The 18,033-nt window shown below is 37.9% G+C and overlaps 1 protein-coding gene across 2 annotated transcripts in view; it reads right to left on the bottom strand.

Annotated features, from left to right (window-relative positions):
* Positions 1-18,033, bottom strand: part of itfg1 (integrin alpha FG-GAP repeat containing 1) — a 133,439-nt gene that overhangs the window by 96,210 nt on the left and 19,196 nt on the right. For both annotated transcript variants that reach the window (XM_058782470.1, XM_058782471.1), the window contains exon 7: positions 3,988-4,034. In XM_058782470.1, coding sequence (XP_058638453.1) covers positions 3,988-4,034 — 47 coding nt within the window. The remainder of the gene's footprint in view (positions 1-3,987; positions 4,035-18,033) is intronic.

Below are 18,033 nucleotides of genomic sequence, written 5' to 3'. Positions count from 1 at the left end.
GTTGGACTGAGGCGTTTTGCTAATGCTTACTAAATGCTGAACCTCGCAGTTTGACGATCATTAGCAAACAGAAAGCATTCTGTTATAATAGGCGCTACGCATTTTAAGAGATTTATGGAGTGAATAGCATTAATTAATTGTTGTTTTTCAACAAAAAAAGCTCTTGCTGCTGTGCCACAACCATGTTAAATCCCTGTTTAACAAGTAGAACAGAGAGAAAACTTCAGAGTAAATAAATAGAGAAGGACAGAATACATCAGCCTCCCTCTGGTCTCACTACATGCTGGTATTTTAAATACATTGTATTGTATGCAGAACACAGGCAGGGATGCATGATAATGGTTAAGGTAATAATCACAATCATTTTGCTCAAAAATTATAACCCTGATTATTAATCAGGATTATTCTCATTTGATTTATTTATTTTTTACCTTTAATCAGAATTGTTGCACTTTCAAAAAAGCACGAGTGTCAACTCATATGCAGGGTTTATTTTACCACATCTAGTTTCCTGATTTATTTAATTCGTCTAAACACATTCAATACTTTACGAAAACTGGCAGAACCTCAAGAAGCTTCTCTCAAAATCTAAAAGAGTGAAATTCATAATATAAATTCCAATAATTCCAAATTATGTTAACGGTTTTCTATTAAAACAACAAAAAATACTCTGCTTGCTTAATAAATTCATGTGTCACAGACTTAGTCAGAGCAAATAAAACAAGCAACGTTTGTGAAGGAACTCAGACTGGCGGTATTGCACATTCATTTGATGAAAACATCACAATAGAGATCGCTAAACTCCAACATACAAGTTTGGTGGTGTTTTCAGACAATCAGCCTTTTTTTTTTTTGAAAAGTGCAGAGAGAGCACATGGTTGCCAGGTTAGGAATTTGCATAAAAACACTGAGTGGAAAATGTATCCATTTAGAAGAAAAGCTCTGACTGATTGTGGCATTTAAACTGCTAACGTACGGCAAACCCAAGCTTGAAAGTTTGTGGAGGCTTGTTACCAATGCAAAATAATGGAAATGTCAAATGAAAAAAAAAAAAAAAAAGTTTTCAGCATAAATAACAAGTGGGTCAATATTGCAGACACTTACGGTTGAGAAAAATAAATTGTGATCATGATTTAAATACAATAAATTGTGCAGCCCAAGAATATAGAGATATTTGTTGATGACATATAGCAGCAAACATTTCTCAAAACTATCACGAATGTTACATTTTTGCAAATACTTTTATCCAAAGCGACATGCATTGTCCTTGCTGTTTTACTGTCTAAACTACAGGAAAGCTACGTATGCTGGGCTAAAAGAGGAGCTTAAGCTATCAGGTGTGCTACAGCGTTACTATCTACTATCTATGATCCACATTGATCTGAAGCCCCTGGTAGTATTATACATATAGTAAATCTGCACATAAAGAGGATCTGATTGAGGCTTTGGATTGTAAATACAGGCTGTGGGTTGACTGTGTGGCTCCTGTGCGAGCGACACAATGCGTGTTTAAGTGCCGCAGTGCACTGATTGAGTTTTGGCGTGGCAGCCATGATTGGGATCACAAGCGATTGAGATGCGAGCAGGCGCAACTTCAACCGGTGAACGTGTGAGGACGCATTAATGTTACAAGGGCAGCCATAATTACACAGTCATGGTGTTTTCACCAAACGGTGGGCTAACTCTGTAACTTGAGCTCAGGGAAAAACAAATAATTTACCGAGCTAAAGAATCAGAGGGCTAATTTTTTTCTAGCTTGTTTGTTTGGTCGGGTGGCTCCGTCTAGCTGCTAAAATGACTGATGGCGTCTTGTATTACAGTAATGACTTTGCATGCAGTCTACAGCTGAAGCTTTTCAATTTAAACAAACACTGGAGCTGCAGTGTGTATAATCAGGGCTGGGAATAAGTGTTTAAGGAGAGCGAGAGGAAAGTAATTAAAACGGAGTGTGCTACAGGAAGCACGGGGCACTGGCCTGTGACCAAAGACTGTTAACTCCAAACCCTCACAGTAAATAGTGGCGGGATTACTGCGGTTTTACTGGGAGACATTGCACGTAAGTATGATTCTGAGGGGTGCTGTGTGTTTGTTTATGTGTAAGAGTCAGTAATCAAAGACTAGTCACCAATCAGCTGTGTTTTTCATTCGGATCCCTTAAGCCTCTTTCAAGGAATATGAATTAAGCAGAGTCTAAAATGGCTGCTGCCTCAGATGTGATTAGCAATTGCCCATCGCTCCCCCTCTTTAATCATCCACCCACTTATCTCCTTTTCTTTATTTCCACCCTGCCTGTCTGTCTTCACAGCACGTCGTTTTATCCATCCCTGCACTTCTGTTACCAGCCTCTCGCTCTCAGAATGAAATGATGAGGCGCCCTGCAGGAAGAGGAGAGGCGATCTAACCCGACTCCCTCCCTCTGTATCTCTGAAGCACCATCAGCGGCGGAGCACCACAGACTCATGCGACGCTGGAAGAGAATAGAGGGCAGTGGAAATGCTTCCGGAATAGCTGCGGTGCTTCGAGACGATGCACCACTGACCTTTTACAGTCGGCTTGGGTCACTGCGGCACATTGCAATTCTCTCTCTCTCTTGCTCGCATTGTTCAACTATTTATCATCTGCTATTTTTGTAGTTTTCCACCTGCTCAGAGATGCTCCTTTATGAAAGTCTGTCTCAACTTCCTCCACTTCTTCACCTTTGATTTTTATAGTTTTTCTCCACTTGAAGTCTTTCCATCCATCTTGCTGCCTGTCATCACACTTTACTTTTTCCAGCCTTCCTTTGTTTCCCCTGTTTTCTAACTCTAATATGACCTTTGGCTCTTTGTTCTTCAGGCTCTTACACATTAAAACAACTCTGACTGTATTGTGGAGCTGTGACCTAGAAGTTAGGAGGACCACACATACGTGAGGGTACATATTCTCGCTCCTGATTCGGTTTCATTCTCATTCTGTTACATACACTACTGTTAAAAAGTTTGAGGTCGGTAAGATTTTATGGAAAAAAATACTTGCATTAAAGGGGACATAACACACAATCTGTCTATCTCATGTTAATCTTGAGCTCCCTATAGAGTAGTATTGCAGTATTTTCATCCTTCATGACATCATACAGGGCCATAATCGAAAAACACTTTTCGAAACTTATACGAACCCTGAAGGAGTGTATCCAACTCATGAAAAAGCATTAGACATGCCCTTTAAAATTCATCAAAAATGACAGTGACATTATAATGTTATAAAAGATTCTATATAAAAAAAATAAATAAAAAAAGTGTTCACTTGATCTTTCTATTCATCAAGGAATGCTGAAAATATTATCACAATTTCCACAAAAATTTACGCAGCACAATTGTTGTCATCACTGATAATAAGAATTAATATGCATTTCAATGCAAAAGCAGTGCTGTATAAACTAACCACCCACAATCCAGTTCAACTAAGCACTAAATGTGTTGAAATACCGCTGTGGTTATTTAAATGAAGTTATTGTTATTCTTTTTAATGTAAACGTGTTGTTCACAAAGCTCTTAGTTTTAATGTTTTTAAATGTCATGCTACGAACACAGAATTTAAAAAAAAAAAAAGAAATGCTTGTGTTAATTTTATATTGATCATTGCAATTATTAAATCAAATGATGGAAAGGAACACTTGGTGCATATCCAGACATGCTATAGTCGAGCACACTTTTAGTGTTTTAAAGAGCCGATTCAGGTGTCAGGATTGCTGTGATGGAGTGACATTCATTGAGAAAGTCCCTCCATAAGGGAGCACTCAGAACCGACCCACAAGATTTGCAAATCGCCATGCAAACTACTCATTTGTTTTGCAGCGTTTCCTGATTTGTATAATTCTTTAGCGAATCTTCGCTAATACAACATTGACAGCTCATGCAAATTAATGACTGCAAGCAGTGGGAATTGCCTGCTCAATGATAATACACTAGTGTTAAAGATTAAAGGGCAGGAAGTAATGCTCTAATCTACCTTATTGATCCAGGTCTCAAATCCATCTTTGGTGGTGAGGAACAAATCTGTGAGAAAAGAAAGAGAGATAATGAGAGAGAGATCATTAGTTATTTCACAAAATGACCAGACCTCCTTGTTTTGCCAGTGTGATTCTGATTCAAGCTAGTACTGCATTGAGATCCATCATCAACAGGTGGAAGTATAGATCCTTGTGACAGAAAGAGAAATGGACCAGCGCCATCTTGCTGGAAGCAGCAGCTCCTCGTTCAGTCCTGCCACACAGTATTGCACAGTAAGAGACTTTGCCAAACCTTGATCAAACAAACTGGGAAGTGAGGAAGAAAGCAGCAAGGAGATAATAACAATAGACCCTGAGTGGAAGTATACCGACAAAAGCACAGCAGAACTAAGGAGACTGAATACACATGTGAAACCATAACCCATGAGCTCAGTGTATTGACATATTAAACCCAAGCCCAGCTGTGAAACTGAACCTGAGCTCAATATAAATTGTGTGCCTCTTCCAGTTGGAGTTTTCGAAAAGCCGACAATTTCAGATGTTCAATACATCGACGTTGTTCCCTACATAACCTTCACGACTTACGTGATTTCATCTGTTGTGTATCTTTCTCTCAATAACCAGAACACACCACATGTATTATCAAGCATGACTCTCCTGACAGAGTCCGATACGGAGTTATTACACTGATTGGCACAGACGAGTGGTGTAATTTTCTCTTGCTGTCAATGTTCTTCTTTCCTTTTGTGTGATGATGGCTTCATTTTAGAGGCCTGGATGTTGTTATGGAGATGGAGCAAGAGGCATGTAACAGCCCTGGGTTATTTTTATATGGGAGACTTTCATACGCAGCAATCAATGCTTCAGGTGTTCAAGGGTGAGGAAATGCAAGAAGAAGAGACGGTCGTATCATGGAAAACATTTTCTTTACTCTTTTAAGCTAACAAGATCAACGCTTTATGTAAGTACTCTTAATCTGGTCTGTCCACACAGAAATCAAATTGTTGGGAAGCGCAATATCGCATCCAATAAGCACATTATTTGATGTTTGATGGATTTTTAAACAATGATTTTTCACTGTGGGCAGGGCTGCACGACAGATCATGACAGTTCATCCATATTACTATGAATGGGAGAAACTGCAAAGCACAATTGGCAAAATCATCGCATCACTGCTGCTGCTGACAGAAGATCTGGTTCTCATGTATAATGAAATGTGTGCTTGGTACTGCACATGCGCATTGGCTTAGCAACCTGAAATATGCTTTAAGAAACATGTATGGGACAGGTCGTGTCATATTTTGTTGCCGATTTAAAATATGTTATTTAAATGTGATTCTCATTAACCAGTTTAATTGAATGTTTGTGTCTGAAAGGACAGTTGAATCCGCTGATTCTGTGCAGACAGGCCACAATGATGGGGGCACATAACCACAACAGTGATTTGGATTTTGCCATTTAAAAAAAATGAATTGCTGCAAAGGAGCAGAATGTGACCCCTTAAAAGGGACTGTTCAAAAATGAAAACTGCCCTCATTTACTTACCCTCACATCATTCGAAACCTGTATGACTTTCCTTTTTCTGCAGAACACAAAAGAACATATTTTGAGAAATGCATTTTTTTGTTCATACAAATGTTAGTGGTTGGTTACAAACATTCTTCAAACCTCTTTTGTGTTCTGCAGAAGAAAGAAAGTCGTGCAGGTTTGGAATGACGTGAGGGCGAGTAAATGATGATGGAGTTTTAATTTTAGTGTGACCTATCCCTTTAAGGAAAAAAAGGGGTGAGCCTGTGGGTGAGCTTTAAAGCCAGTGTCATGAGGTGGGCCGGGACAGATGTTTGAAGCGATTAGGGCATCTGTGCTAGTGCTGACCTTTGAGGAGAAATAAAGAGCAGATACTGAACTCAAGAGCTTGTTCTCTGGCTGTAAACCTTTGTCCTCTGCCTCTCATTTAGTCCTTTTCCTTGTCCTCTCGAAAAAACCTTCTCCTCTCCCTATCTCACTCCTCCAGGTCTCACGCATTCCATCTCTTATCCCTCTTCTCTCTCTCTCTCTTTCTTGGTGAAGTGGTGTTCCCTGTGGGAGTGGAGAGCTCGCTGGCAGTGGCTGATGAGGTGCGGAATAAACAGCTTCATTAATCAGACTTAGAGCAGTGCCACTGGTACAGTTGGCTGATTACACTCAGGTCTGGGGCCTTACATGTGCGCGCGCGCGCGCACACACACACACACACACACACACACACAGTTCTTAACGTACATTGTCATACACCAGCACCTTCAGACAGACGGCGAGTTCACTTAAAAGGTTTTCTGCTGATGTGTAAAAACAGCAACTTTCATTCTAAGTGACTACTACAAAGGATAGAGCTTCTAACATATTCAGCAGTTTGATAAGTGAAATTCTAACATGACCCTGAAAACACGTCCTCTTCCAAAATGTCATTTTTAAAAACACAATTTTTACCATCTGGTTTTGGTGCCAAAATAAGCAGCAACTACGACATTCGATTATTTGTACAGTCCTATCAAATCAATTTTATATAAATTATTTAATGAGATGTAAAAAATTGTATCTAACTAACTAAACTGTCTGCAGTGGGTGAACTTAAAGGGTCAAGAAACACCCTGTTTCAGCAATGGTTAGTTCTCACCACAGTTTTAAAAAATGCTAAAAAAGTGGGCGTGATGCGCTGCGGAGTGGAGGGTGAAGAAGGGAGACAAACTACACACACAGCTTCGGGTTCAAAAACACAAATAAATGCACAGCCATTTGCACTCTGCATCGAAAACATATCAGGGCTCTACTCTCTTTTCTTTTTAATTGAAAAAAATTTAGGAGCACGGTCAAAAATTTAGGAGCACCTTCAAATCAATAATTAAAAATTCTGATAAAAAATTAACCTTCCCATTATGAGGTGATATTTGACTCCTTAAAGTGATTTACATGGAATTTTGTTTTTACTTTTGTAATGGCATTTTCCTCACTTTATTAAAAGTATATAGTCTTTTATTTATCAAATTAAAAAATATAAGCTTTTTAACATTTCTAATTAAAACAACAGAATAAAAAGCAGAATAAGTAGAATAAGAATAAATTACCAATCAAATGAAATCAGTATTTAAGAAAATAAATTTGTACTACAGAGGTGGCACAGAAGAACACACAAGTGGCTTGTATATGTATTTTCAGATGTTTAATGAGGCTCAGAGGCGGCATGAGTGCAATTAAATTCATAAATTCATGTTGAGGTTAATGTTTTAAATATAACATTTTGAATATAGAAATATTAAAGGTGACATAGGTGATTGTCTTCAGAAACATTTTTTGTTATGCAGGTTGAAAGTCTCTTCACATCCTGATAGCAATCATTAAGTTAAGTGGTCTAAATGTATTTATATATTCTGTGGAAGGAGTAGGACCAAGAAATGTTCGTCCAATCAAAACGCTCGGTTTGAGCGTTTTAATTGTCTTTCCTACCTGCTTGTCAACGTATGTATTTGCATACTTCTGCGCACCCGGTTCACGCAGACAGGATACGTCATCAGCGCGTTCACGTATGCTATTGCAGACAGAGCGAGAATGGTATTGTAGTACTTTTACTAACCGTACTATAAAGTTTTCTCACCGGTGAATGAAAACATGTAGCCCAGCAGTTCCCAATTCCAGTCCTCGCGCCCCTCGTCTCTGCATATTTTGCATGTCTCTCTCTTAGTTAACACACTCGATTCAGATAACCAGCTCGTTAAAAGAGAGCTACATGCATGAACTGTGTTCCGATCGACATGCTCCCTACACAGTGTTCATTGCTCCTTACTCCCTGAGCAGGGAAATCCGTTGAAGTTTAGTTCACTTCGGAACATTCATTCATGGATTTGCGCTGCACAGTGTCTTCACACACAGACAAAACTTACTAGATAAGTGTGAAATGTGGCATAATATACCTCTGTAAATAAATACTATTTAGATTTATGTTTTGCACGTCCACTTAGCAGGGCACTTACGGCTGAATAGAACAAACGTCGCACGTGATAATAGATACATATGAAATGTAATAGATACATGTGAAATGTGAAATGTGAAAGGTGGGGTGGGGGGGGGGAATTGGGAACCGCTGATGTTGTAATGAGCGTATGCGTTCAGGGGGCGTGGCTTTGGACGCCGATTGCAGGGAGGGTGGGACTTTCGCTTTCAGTGCTATCAGGCTAAAGTTAGCATTTTCCGAGATTTCCTACTGCACCTTTAAATGATTTAAATAACAGAAAGATACTTTACAAATTAAACTAAAACTGCCAGCAGGTGGCGGCAAGTCACCGATTTTATCACCAAATCATTCATTTATTTGATTCGTTTGAACGGCTGATTCGTTCAAAGTACATGACTGTCTTTATGAATGGGTAATTGAATCATTGACTCACTAGATTCGTTTAAAAACGCAGTTCATTCATGAATGAAACGCCGCTGTGTTTTAATGGAGATGCGCAGCAGCTCAGCTGTTACTTTATTTGAAACTATTTTCGTTGACGAAATATAAGTCACTGAATATTAACTTGTTTAATGAACTGTTGTATTAAATCAATAATCACATTTGCAAACTCCCTTAATAATCATTAAAAGCTGTCACTCATCTTAGTTCATCGCGATCTCACAAAACTCCATTATAACGAAGCTCCTTACACTGCACAGTGAATCTCTTATTTACACCCTTTCTACACTTTATTTGTTATAATAAGAGGTCTGTGATACATTACTCAACGCTGCAAAAACACATTGTAAGTAGCCTACTTTAGAAACCTTTGAATCTCCCTAAGTGCAAACACAAATATGCTGATTGGGTCAGTCGCACAGGCGCTCCTAAAAATTGAGCTGTCGCACCTCTGATAACTTTTTAGGCTTATTCTGCTTCGTTTATATAAGCCTTTTGATGGGTTGTGTCACGGAGCTGTAAAAATGGTTACACTCTAACCTACACTCTTCACTAAGTGAAGCGTCTGTCATAGCAAATCAGCACATGCTGTTGTGAATAATTAAGCAAATTCTTCTCATAGGATAAGAAAACACCGTCTCATGAATAATTAAATAGACACTATTGCGTCATCGATGTACTATAGTCCATTGCCACGTCACAAATTGTGACGTCAACACGATGTAGATTTTAAACCCGGAAGATGAAAATAGCGCAAAAAAGCTTAAAATTAACCAGTTTTCTCCAACAGTTAAAATGATCGGATGCTAACATTGTCTTCTATGATGTACAACACAAACACCTCTGCTAAAATCTCAGAAAAAGTAGTCTGGGGTTTCATGACCCTTTAAGAGTAGTGTCAGCAAAAAAGAAGTTAAACGATTTTTTGTAAGTAATTTAAAGAACAACAATAAATTCTATTACTCCTATAAACTTAAAAGAGCACCTTATATATTAATAATGACAGTGCTAGACATATTGAATGCGTGCACTGTAAAGGTTGAGACAGACACTCTCAATATACCTTCAGAAACTACTTCCCTTTCACTAAAGCTTTTAAAATGTCAAATTGAATTTTTTATTTTTTTTTATTTTTTATTAACAAATCAAACATGTTTGTTTCTCAAGGCCAGTTTAAACCAATTTAAATTGCTTTCTTGTGGAAAAGTTAACAAGTAAGATGGCCTTATGTAGCACGGCCATGGACCCCACTCGGTGTTCACCTTCTGATATATATTTTTTTTTCAAGGATTGCAAGAGCTGTTCAAAACAGACAGCTCCAATCTGACTGATTTGGCTGCTTTGCCAGTCCACCTGGAAACCAAGTTTTGTTTACAAGGTAGCAAGCTGCTACAACTGACACCTCCAAGGAAGATCTAGTTGCTGGATTCATTTTGGAAAGTCTATAGCATCAAATCTTTGAAACATATTCAAGAGTTTTGCTTGAGGCAATCCGAGTAGCACGTAAACAAGATATTTTCAAATCACAAAATATTCAGCTTGATTTTAAGAAGTATCAACCTGAAGTAATTGTTACTACTTACTACATTATACATTTGTGGACTTGGAGAGTGAATTAAATCAAATTAAATTAAACATCCATTGGCAGTTTTCAAGAGTTAATTTAGCCCTGAAAAGGAGTAATGAAGCAGTCACGGGTGGGTAGGAATGCTCTGGAAACCACAGGGAGCACCTTGGTCATTTGAAAGAAACGCTCGATTAGCAGTCGAACATGCATGTTGTGTTAACATGCCTCCATCTATGCAGCCAATCTGCCCAGAATCAGCAGAATCAACCGTCCTCTCAGACACAAATGTCCAATTTAATTGTCTAATCAGAAGCACTGAAGAACATAACAGGGAGTGACAGAGAGTAATGTGACTCTCATACAATTAATCAAATTAATTTGATTATACATGTTGCAGTAATGTACTAAAATATGCCTTGATTAGCGCCCCGATTCATTTCATGCTCTCGTTTCCTTCTCTAACAGCATGCAGGCCTCTCTGTTGCTATGCGATCTCACTTTCCCAGCATGCTGTGGGAACTTGTATGGCATCTTGTGCATATTATTATAATTTTTTTTTATATCACACAGTTGGCACAGTACCTCCATTAAGGCATGAATATTTGAAAGAGCCGTCAGAATTAAATAATTGAGGAGCACCTTCACATTATGTGTCATGAAGGAAGGATAGTGAGAATAGTGGCTGCCAACAAAAGCTGAAAAATACAGATGTGGGATGGGAACAAGGCACGTTCGAATCCTATGACTGTGTCTACTGAGATACGTTCATCTGTTGAAGGCGACACAGGTGTATTCTTCACTGATATCCCACTATCCTGTGCGTTTGATTCAGTAACAGTTGAGGCAAAATATAAAAAGGCGTCTCAAAGTTGGAATCTGACTAGTGGTCAGTTTGTGTGTAAATGTATGTTTTTGAATGACTTTTTCAACTAGGGGTGCTCCGACTGATCAGCTACCTATTGCTATCGGCCGATAATCGCTTTGGCAAGTTTGATCGGCAGTCTCTATAAAAACTGATCTCATAAGCTCATCTCAAGCTGACAACGTGCCTGCCGTGAGAGGTCCGGTATGGATAAAATAATTAGAATGCTTTAGGTGAGGTACAATTCATATTTCTTTAGTAAATAAGTCACAAAGTAATGTGAAGAATTCCTGTGAAATGTAATTTCACAAACAGCGCGAGTGAATCACTGCACACTTTCTCACTTACCCTCAAAATGCACAAATGACTTCAAATCACCACATTGCGACTGCACTAAGCAAGCTACACAATTAACACCGGAATTTTCACTTGCACAATCGAGGCAGTGTCGCATTATCACTAAAGTTTATCATTTGCATTTCTTTTTAATTCTCGCCAGTGTTTAGCACGCACACATATAACATTCATCTCGCGCCTGCGCTGTTGTAAGTTGACCACCCGTGCGGTCCAAAAAATTGGGCTGCATGTGGATGGCGCGGACACTTCTGTTGACGAAAATTGCATCACGAGGACAGTCGCATAACGTGTATGGCCAAAGTATACACTGGGCTTAAGACCTCACATACAGCTCACAAAATCAGGATTGTGCTGTGTGAGCTATTGTGCAACAATTGCCCCATTGTAAAAACAAAAATGCACTGCAAATTTAAACATTTAGGTTAGATAATTTTAGGGGTGTCCCCAACTAAGGATTTACATCCTTAGGAATTTTCGAATCTTGCCGATAGTCGATTCATAGGCTATGTTTGGGGGCAGGGGTGGGGGGCAAAATGCATTACCAAGAGTCAAGTCAGGCATTGGACAGTCATAATTACTGACGTTAACACACAGGGAAAATGTGTAAGGGACGCCTCACAGATACAAAAATAATGTTTTATGTTTTGATTAAAAGATAGTATTAAACGTCAGCGAAACCCTAAGAATTCACAACATTTTTTACATTAGTGCTCCCAGTATAACGTTATGTATATGACAGAAGTTATTAATGTTCTGCATTTCTGTTTTGAGCTGCACGCTCTGAATATGACCAGTAGAATGAAGCATTTGATAGCAGGTTTTTAATCAATGGGATTTAACTCATTTATCTCATATAGAATACGCTTCGTTATTTATACAACATATCGTCAGTATTACGACTTATAGGCCAAATGCCAAAATGTTGGATTAAGTGAAACTTAAATTGGTGGTTGTTGGTTGGATTTATTCACGCATGTTAAAAATATTTATTAAAAGCTTCTTTCTTTTCAGATTCTTATTTACAACATTATCTTAATAGGCTGTATATTAACTTACTGGGAGAAAACTGGTAGTTCTATGTGAAATCAGACATTTGAGCACCCCCATACAGCCAAAATGGCATGATCATAACACCCCGTGAATATTTGACTGTGAGTCGAATCAGGCTCCTCCTATCGAAGCATCGATTCTTCGACTATTCGGGGTCACCCCTAAATAATTTTATATAAATTTTTAAAAATGTCCAAAAAAATGGAATCTTATAAATATTATATTGTATCGTGTTTATCAAAATAAAAATTATAAAAAAAATATAGTCTCCACTTTGTTTTTTAAGTAGTATTGGCTTATATTACATTTTATTTTTGTATGCACTGTATCAAGTAGTACACAAATTACTAAATGGAAAGTGCTTCTGTTGTTTAATGAAAAACTCTGAAACATCTAATCCACTTTATCTGAGATAAAGTACACAAACACTGCATGAGCGTCACTACGGGAAGCAGAAAGTGTCCCATCTTGGGGCACCATTTTTTTCATCTCCTCCCCCCGACTGCAAGAAGCAAATCTCACTGATCGGTTACATCCAGCTGCAGCCGAAGTGGAACGCAGTGAACCATTATAAACCATAGACTGATTTTCAGAGGACCACTGAAAGAAAACATTTAAACAAAAAGGACATGAAACTGAAGTCAAAGAGCATTTAATCACTCAAAGCTGATTAAAGAAATCTATGCAATAGGCTAAATATAAAAATCTATGCAAAAACAAGCTGGTTGATGTTACCACTGACCACCAATGAAAAAGAGCCAATTCTGAGCACGAACCATGACTGCCACAAAATCACTTTGCATAAAGTAACAGTGTTATTGTTCAGACTATATAATGCTTGTCTTACAAGCTACAAAACAATGTGGTGCTAAAATCGCTGTGCCTCTATTTTCCGGCACACACAAAGCCAGTGTTGTGTCGCTGGAAGGAAAATGAGACGGATCTCATTTATCTTCCACCATCACATGTGGAACAGCATGGCAAGTGGAGTAACGGCAACAGCATCCCTAAAAGTGATTATGTAAGATTTCAAACGTTCATAAAATATACAAAAAGTGAAAAAAGGCAGCACAACAATTACAAGGGGACCTGCTGTTTTTAACACATAAACTAGCTAACGTGCATTGCAAATCTGAGATACCATGAGTCACAGCAGGGCTTGTGCAGTTGGAGGGGGGATTTTTTTTTTGGAGGAAGAGCAGTTTTCCATTATATCTAATGACAGCATTTAAACGAGTACACAGTATGAAGCACAGCAGTGGCCCGCTCCCTTTCAGCAGAGAAATGTTAAAGAATCACTCTGCTTTCTAACTGCCTTTCCTGAGGCATTATGGGTAACAGCAGAAACGCACGCAGAGACGGGCTCTCCGGGAAGAAGAGACAGGCGAGGAGAGATGCAAGAGCATCTGTCTCCAAAACTCCTTCAACTGCTGCTGCCCTCTTTTCCAGCATCCTCTTATTCAGAGCAAAGGGAAGGAAGAAGACCCAGCAAAGAGAACGTGTTCAGCGACAGACGTGTGACAACAAGACAAGAGTGAAAAGAAAGGAGGAAATGAGTGATAGAGAGAGCGAGAAAGAGAGATCAATAAATTCTATTCTGTTCCTCTGAGACCGTGTTCGCACAACATTATATTGTTTTGTAAGTTATGAAACTGATAAGCACACCAAAATAAAAACAAATCCAGCACCACAACATGCAGTAGACTTTCACTGGAGTAAGGTCACAAACAACTGTCTTTCTTCTTTTATTAGGACAGATGCACTTAAGCAGATTTCTACCATGATATTGTATGCAGGTAAAGGCTTTTGAAGACAGACTTTAATAACGCTCTACATTACCATTTGTTACTTCCAGAAGAATTATTCTGAGACACGACTCATTGTAAAGGAGAACCTTTTTTAGGATGGTTTCTTGCAAAAAGGTAAAAGAAGTAAAAAATTCCATTAATAGTAAATACTATTATAATAAATGTTATCTATTTATTCTAATAAGTAAAATACAACAACAACAATAATTACAATCACACAAATTTTTTAAAATGTTTTTATAAGAAGCTTCTTATGTTCAAGCTGTATTTATTATATTTATGCATATATTATATTATCTAAAATACAGTAAAACAGTAACTTTGTGAAATATTACAATTAAAAAAAAAAACTAATTTTAATACTAAATACAATGTAATTTATTCCTGTGACGCCAAAGCTGAATTTCAGTGTCACATGATACTTCATAAATCATTCTAATACTGATGAAACATTTCTTATTATTACCAATGCTGAAAACTGTTGTGCTGCTTAATACTTTTGAGGAAACTGTGTTGCATAGTTTAAAAAAAAGTGACAGAAAGTAAAAAAAACAGCAGGTAAACAAAGTAAAAGTCTTCACTATCACACTTTTGTGTCCCCTTGATAAAGGGGTCATCGGATGCCCATTTTCCACAAGTTGATATGATTCTTCAGGGTCTTAATGAAAAGTCTATAACATACTTTGGTTAAAATTTCTCAATGGTAGTGTCCATGTTGCTTTAAATGCTAATGAGCTCTGCTGACCCCGCCCTCTCTTCGGTGCTCATGAGACTGTAAACTTCAGCCGCGAAACTTGCTAACTAGCACATATTAGGAAAGGCGTGCAAACTCACTCACTTCTTCTGTAGATGAAGCTGGATCACGAATGATTCACGTGAACATAGACACATTTAGGCAGATCGGGGATCGGTGCATTCCCTTCAAAACGAAAGTAATGTTAATCCTCTGCGGCTCAGATGTCAGGAGTAAATGACGGCTGCTATGTTCATTATTAAGGCTGCAGCAATCGATTACGTCGATTATGAAAATACGTCGATTAGCATGGAATGCGTTGACGCGTTGCACCTTTAGCCACGCCCATTGCGCGAGCCTGCAGTTATCCCTACTTAAGGCTGTTTTTCTGCCATGTTGAACACAAAACAAGACTCTAGAGCAGAAGGTAAATGCTAGCATGACAACATCACTTCATAGAGTTGCGTTCATAGAGCATTTTATTATTATACGACCGTCAAAACCGCATATATATAGCCTAACTTGCATTCAAAGCTGCACTGAATGAACGGAACAGCACGGGACATCGAGTTGCCTGTATAATCATGACGGGTTTAATTCACCCACAGAGACGGAGAAGGAGAAATGATTCACGTTCATCTGCAGGTCCACTGGAGCTGCCGTCAGTGCCGTGGGCGCGATTGCGGCGAGCTCTGAGACGCGCGCACCAAACGCGCTCTGCACTCGCTAACAAAGCATTTAAAGTCATTGTTAGTTGTTTAACTGTGTGATGAATTGGACAAACCTCGACTGGGCTCATTTATTTAAAACCGGGCTGTCAACTGTGATAAAATTTCCTGGTGTTATGACTCCATTTTTGATTCTGTTGCTCTATAGTGTCCTGAATGCGGTTGTGACTTCAGCTGTTCATTCATTCAGATATTCAAGCAGATGTTTTAATCTGCTGAATTAATAAAACATTTCAAGTCTCTCACCTGTAAGCAACTGCTGTCAGTCCCAAACAGTAACTGTGAATGCAGCCATAATGTGCATTTCTATTGATTGTACTGTATCATAGCCCTGTAATTCTTTCCTTCTTGGTATTATCATTTCTTTCTTGCTTCCTTTTTCTTTTTTTATTAATTATTTATTGTTATTATATTTATTTTTCTCTTTACTACTTCTTTTTTTAATTTATTGTTATTTTTCTGTTGTTGTTATCATTTTATTTGATAAAGTATTAATTATGAGAAAACGTTTGAATAAAATATTAAAAGATTAATAGCAGAAATTACTGTTATTATTTACTGATAGTTTAAAGAATATCAACGGATAAGAAAATAATAAATAGATTAATTGAAAAATAATCAATAGATTAGTCAACTAATTGAAAAAAAAAAATTATCGACAGATTAGTCAACAATAAAAATAATCGTTAGCTGCAGCCCTAGTTCATTATTACATCCAACAACAAAACACTTCAATCGCTTAATCAGAGACATTCTTGTCTTCCCCTGCACTGGAGTCGACACAATGGCGGACAGCTCTCAGCTCACTCAGGGCGGGTCTAAGGTAAGACGGTCTTGTCAATCAACTATCTCGGAAGCGGTCTGTACAGAACTACGCCATTCTGACAGGACTCTCAGAACAGCCTGATTTGACAAAAACCACTGGGTGGATTTTTATCATTATAGGGTGGATGTGTACACACACTTCCAACACACATTTATGTTCAAACAACATGTAAAGTGAATTTTGCATCCGATGACCCCTTTAAAAAAAAAAAAAAAAAAAAATCTTACTGAATTTTAAACAGAGGTGTATTTTATTCACGTATTCAAATGTACTTTTAACTAGAACATTTGACAGTTTACTGTTTGTTACTTAAGTGGATCAAAGAATCTACTATAGTAGCTGTTTGGCTGAAATGACTGCTTTCTTCTGACCAATTAAAAAAATTAATTAAATAAAAATCACCATTTTAAGGCATTCCAGATGAACTACATAGGCTAATTATTAAGATGTGTATTGCATATTGCTAAAAGGCTGGAAAACACAGCTATATGAGCCAGTAGGCCTGTCATGATCATTTAAGATAACCACTGTGGTTACTGCGCACATTCATTTCTAAATCACATACTGCAGTGTAAGTGAATTTTAAGCTAATACAGAAATGCCACAAAACACATTTTGTGTCTTTTGCCAGTGGATTACGTAAGCTTATACAGTATAATAAAAATATAATACACATTTATATTTAGAACATTAAATTCACTTTATTCATAGCCATAGAGAAAATTCTCCATATTTGTAATGTTTTGTGTTCACTGTGAATAAATGACTTCTGCACTTGAGGTGGCTGGATTTCTTTATAATGAAAAGCTCTGCATCATCATATTCTGTCAGAAAATCTAACTTAAATGAAGAGAAATGGTTTTTCCCACAACATACTCCACAACAAAATTCAGTCAAACTTTATTTTAAGGTCGAATTCTCGCTACTAACAAACCATTAATTAGGACTTTTGCCTCAAACTCCTAATTTGCTGCTTATTATTAGTTAATAAGGCAATTGTTAAAGGGTTAGTTCACCCAAAAATGGAAATTCTGTTATTAATTACTCACCCTCATGTCATTCCGAACCCGTAAGACCTTCGTTCATCTTCGGAACACAAATTAAGATATTTTTGATGGAATGTGAGAGCTCTCTGACCCTCCGTTGACAGCAACGCAACTGTAATGTTCCCAGGACCAGAAACATAGCAAGGACATCAGTAAAACAGTCCATGTGACATCAGTGGCTCAACCGTAATTTTATGAAGCTAGAGAATACTTTTTGTGCGCAAAGAAAAAAAAAAAAATGTATTTAACAATTCTTCACTGAGTTACGTCTTCCGCCACTTTGAAACGTACTGAAGAACATAATCGGCGTAATCAGCGTTTTGTTTTCTTTGTGCACAAATATTTTCATAGCTTCACAAAATTGAAGTTGAGCCACTGATGTCACATGGACTGTTTTACTGATGTCCTTGCTATGTTTCTGGACCTGGGAACATTACAGTTGCATTGCTGTCTACGAAGGGTCAGAGAACTCTCAGATTTAATCAAAAATATCTTAATTTGTGTTCCGAAGATGAACGGAGGTCTTACAGGTTTGGAACGACATGAGGGTGAGCAATTAATGAAAGAATTTTCATTCTTGCGTGAACTATCCCTTTAAGTTTAGGTATTGGGTAGGATTATGATCACGCAGAATATGTG

This window comes from Onychostoma macrolepis, chromosome 07 (genome assembly GCF_012432095.1).
Source record: "Onychostoma macrolepis isolate SWU-2019 chromosome 07, ASM1243209v1, whole genome shotgun sequence".
In the NCBI taxonomy this organism is placed as follows: Eukaryota; Metazoa; Chordata; class Actinopteri; order Cypriniformes; family Cyprinidae; genus Onychostoma; species Onychostoma macrolepis.
This window is presented reverse-complemented; position numbering and strand designations above follow the sequence as displayed.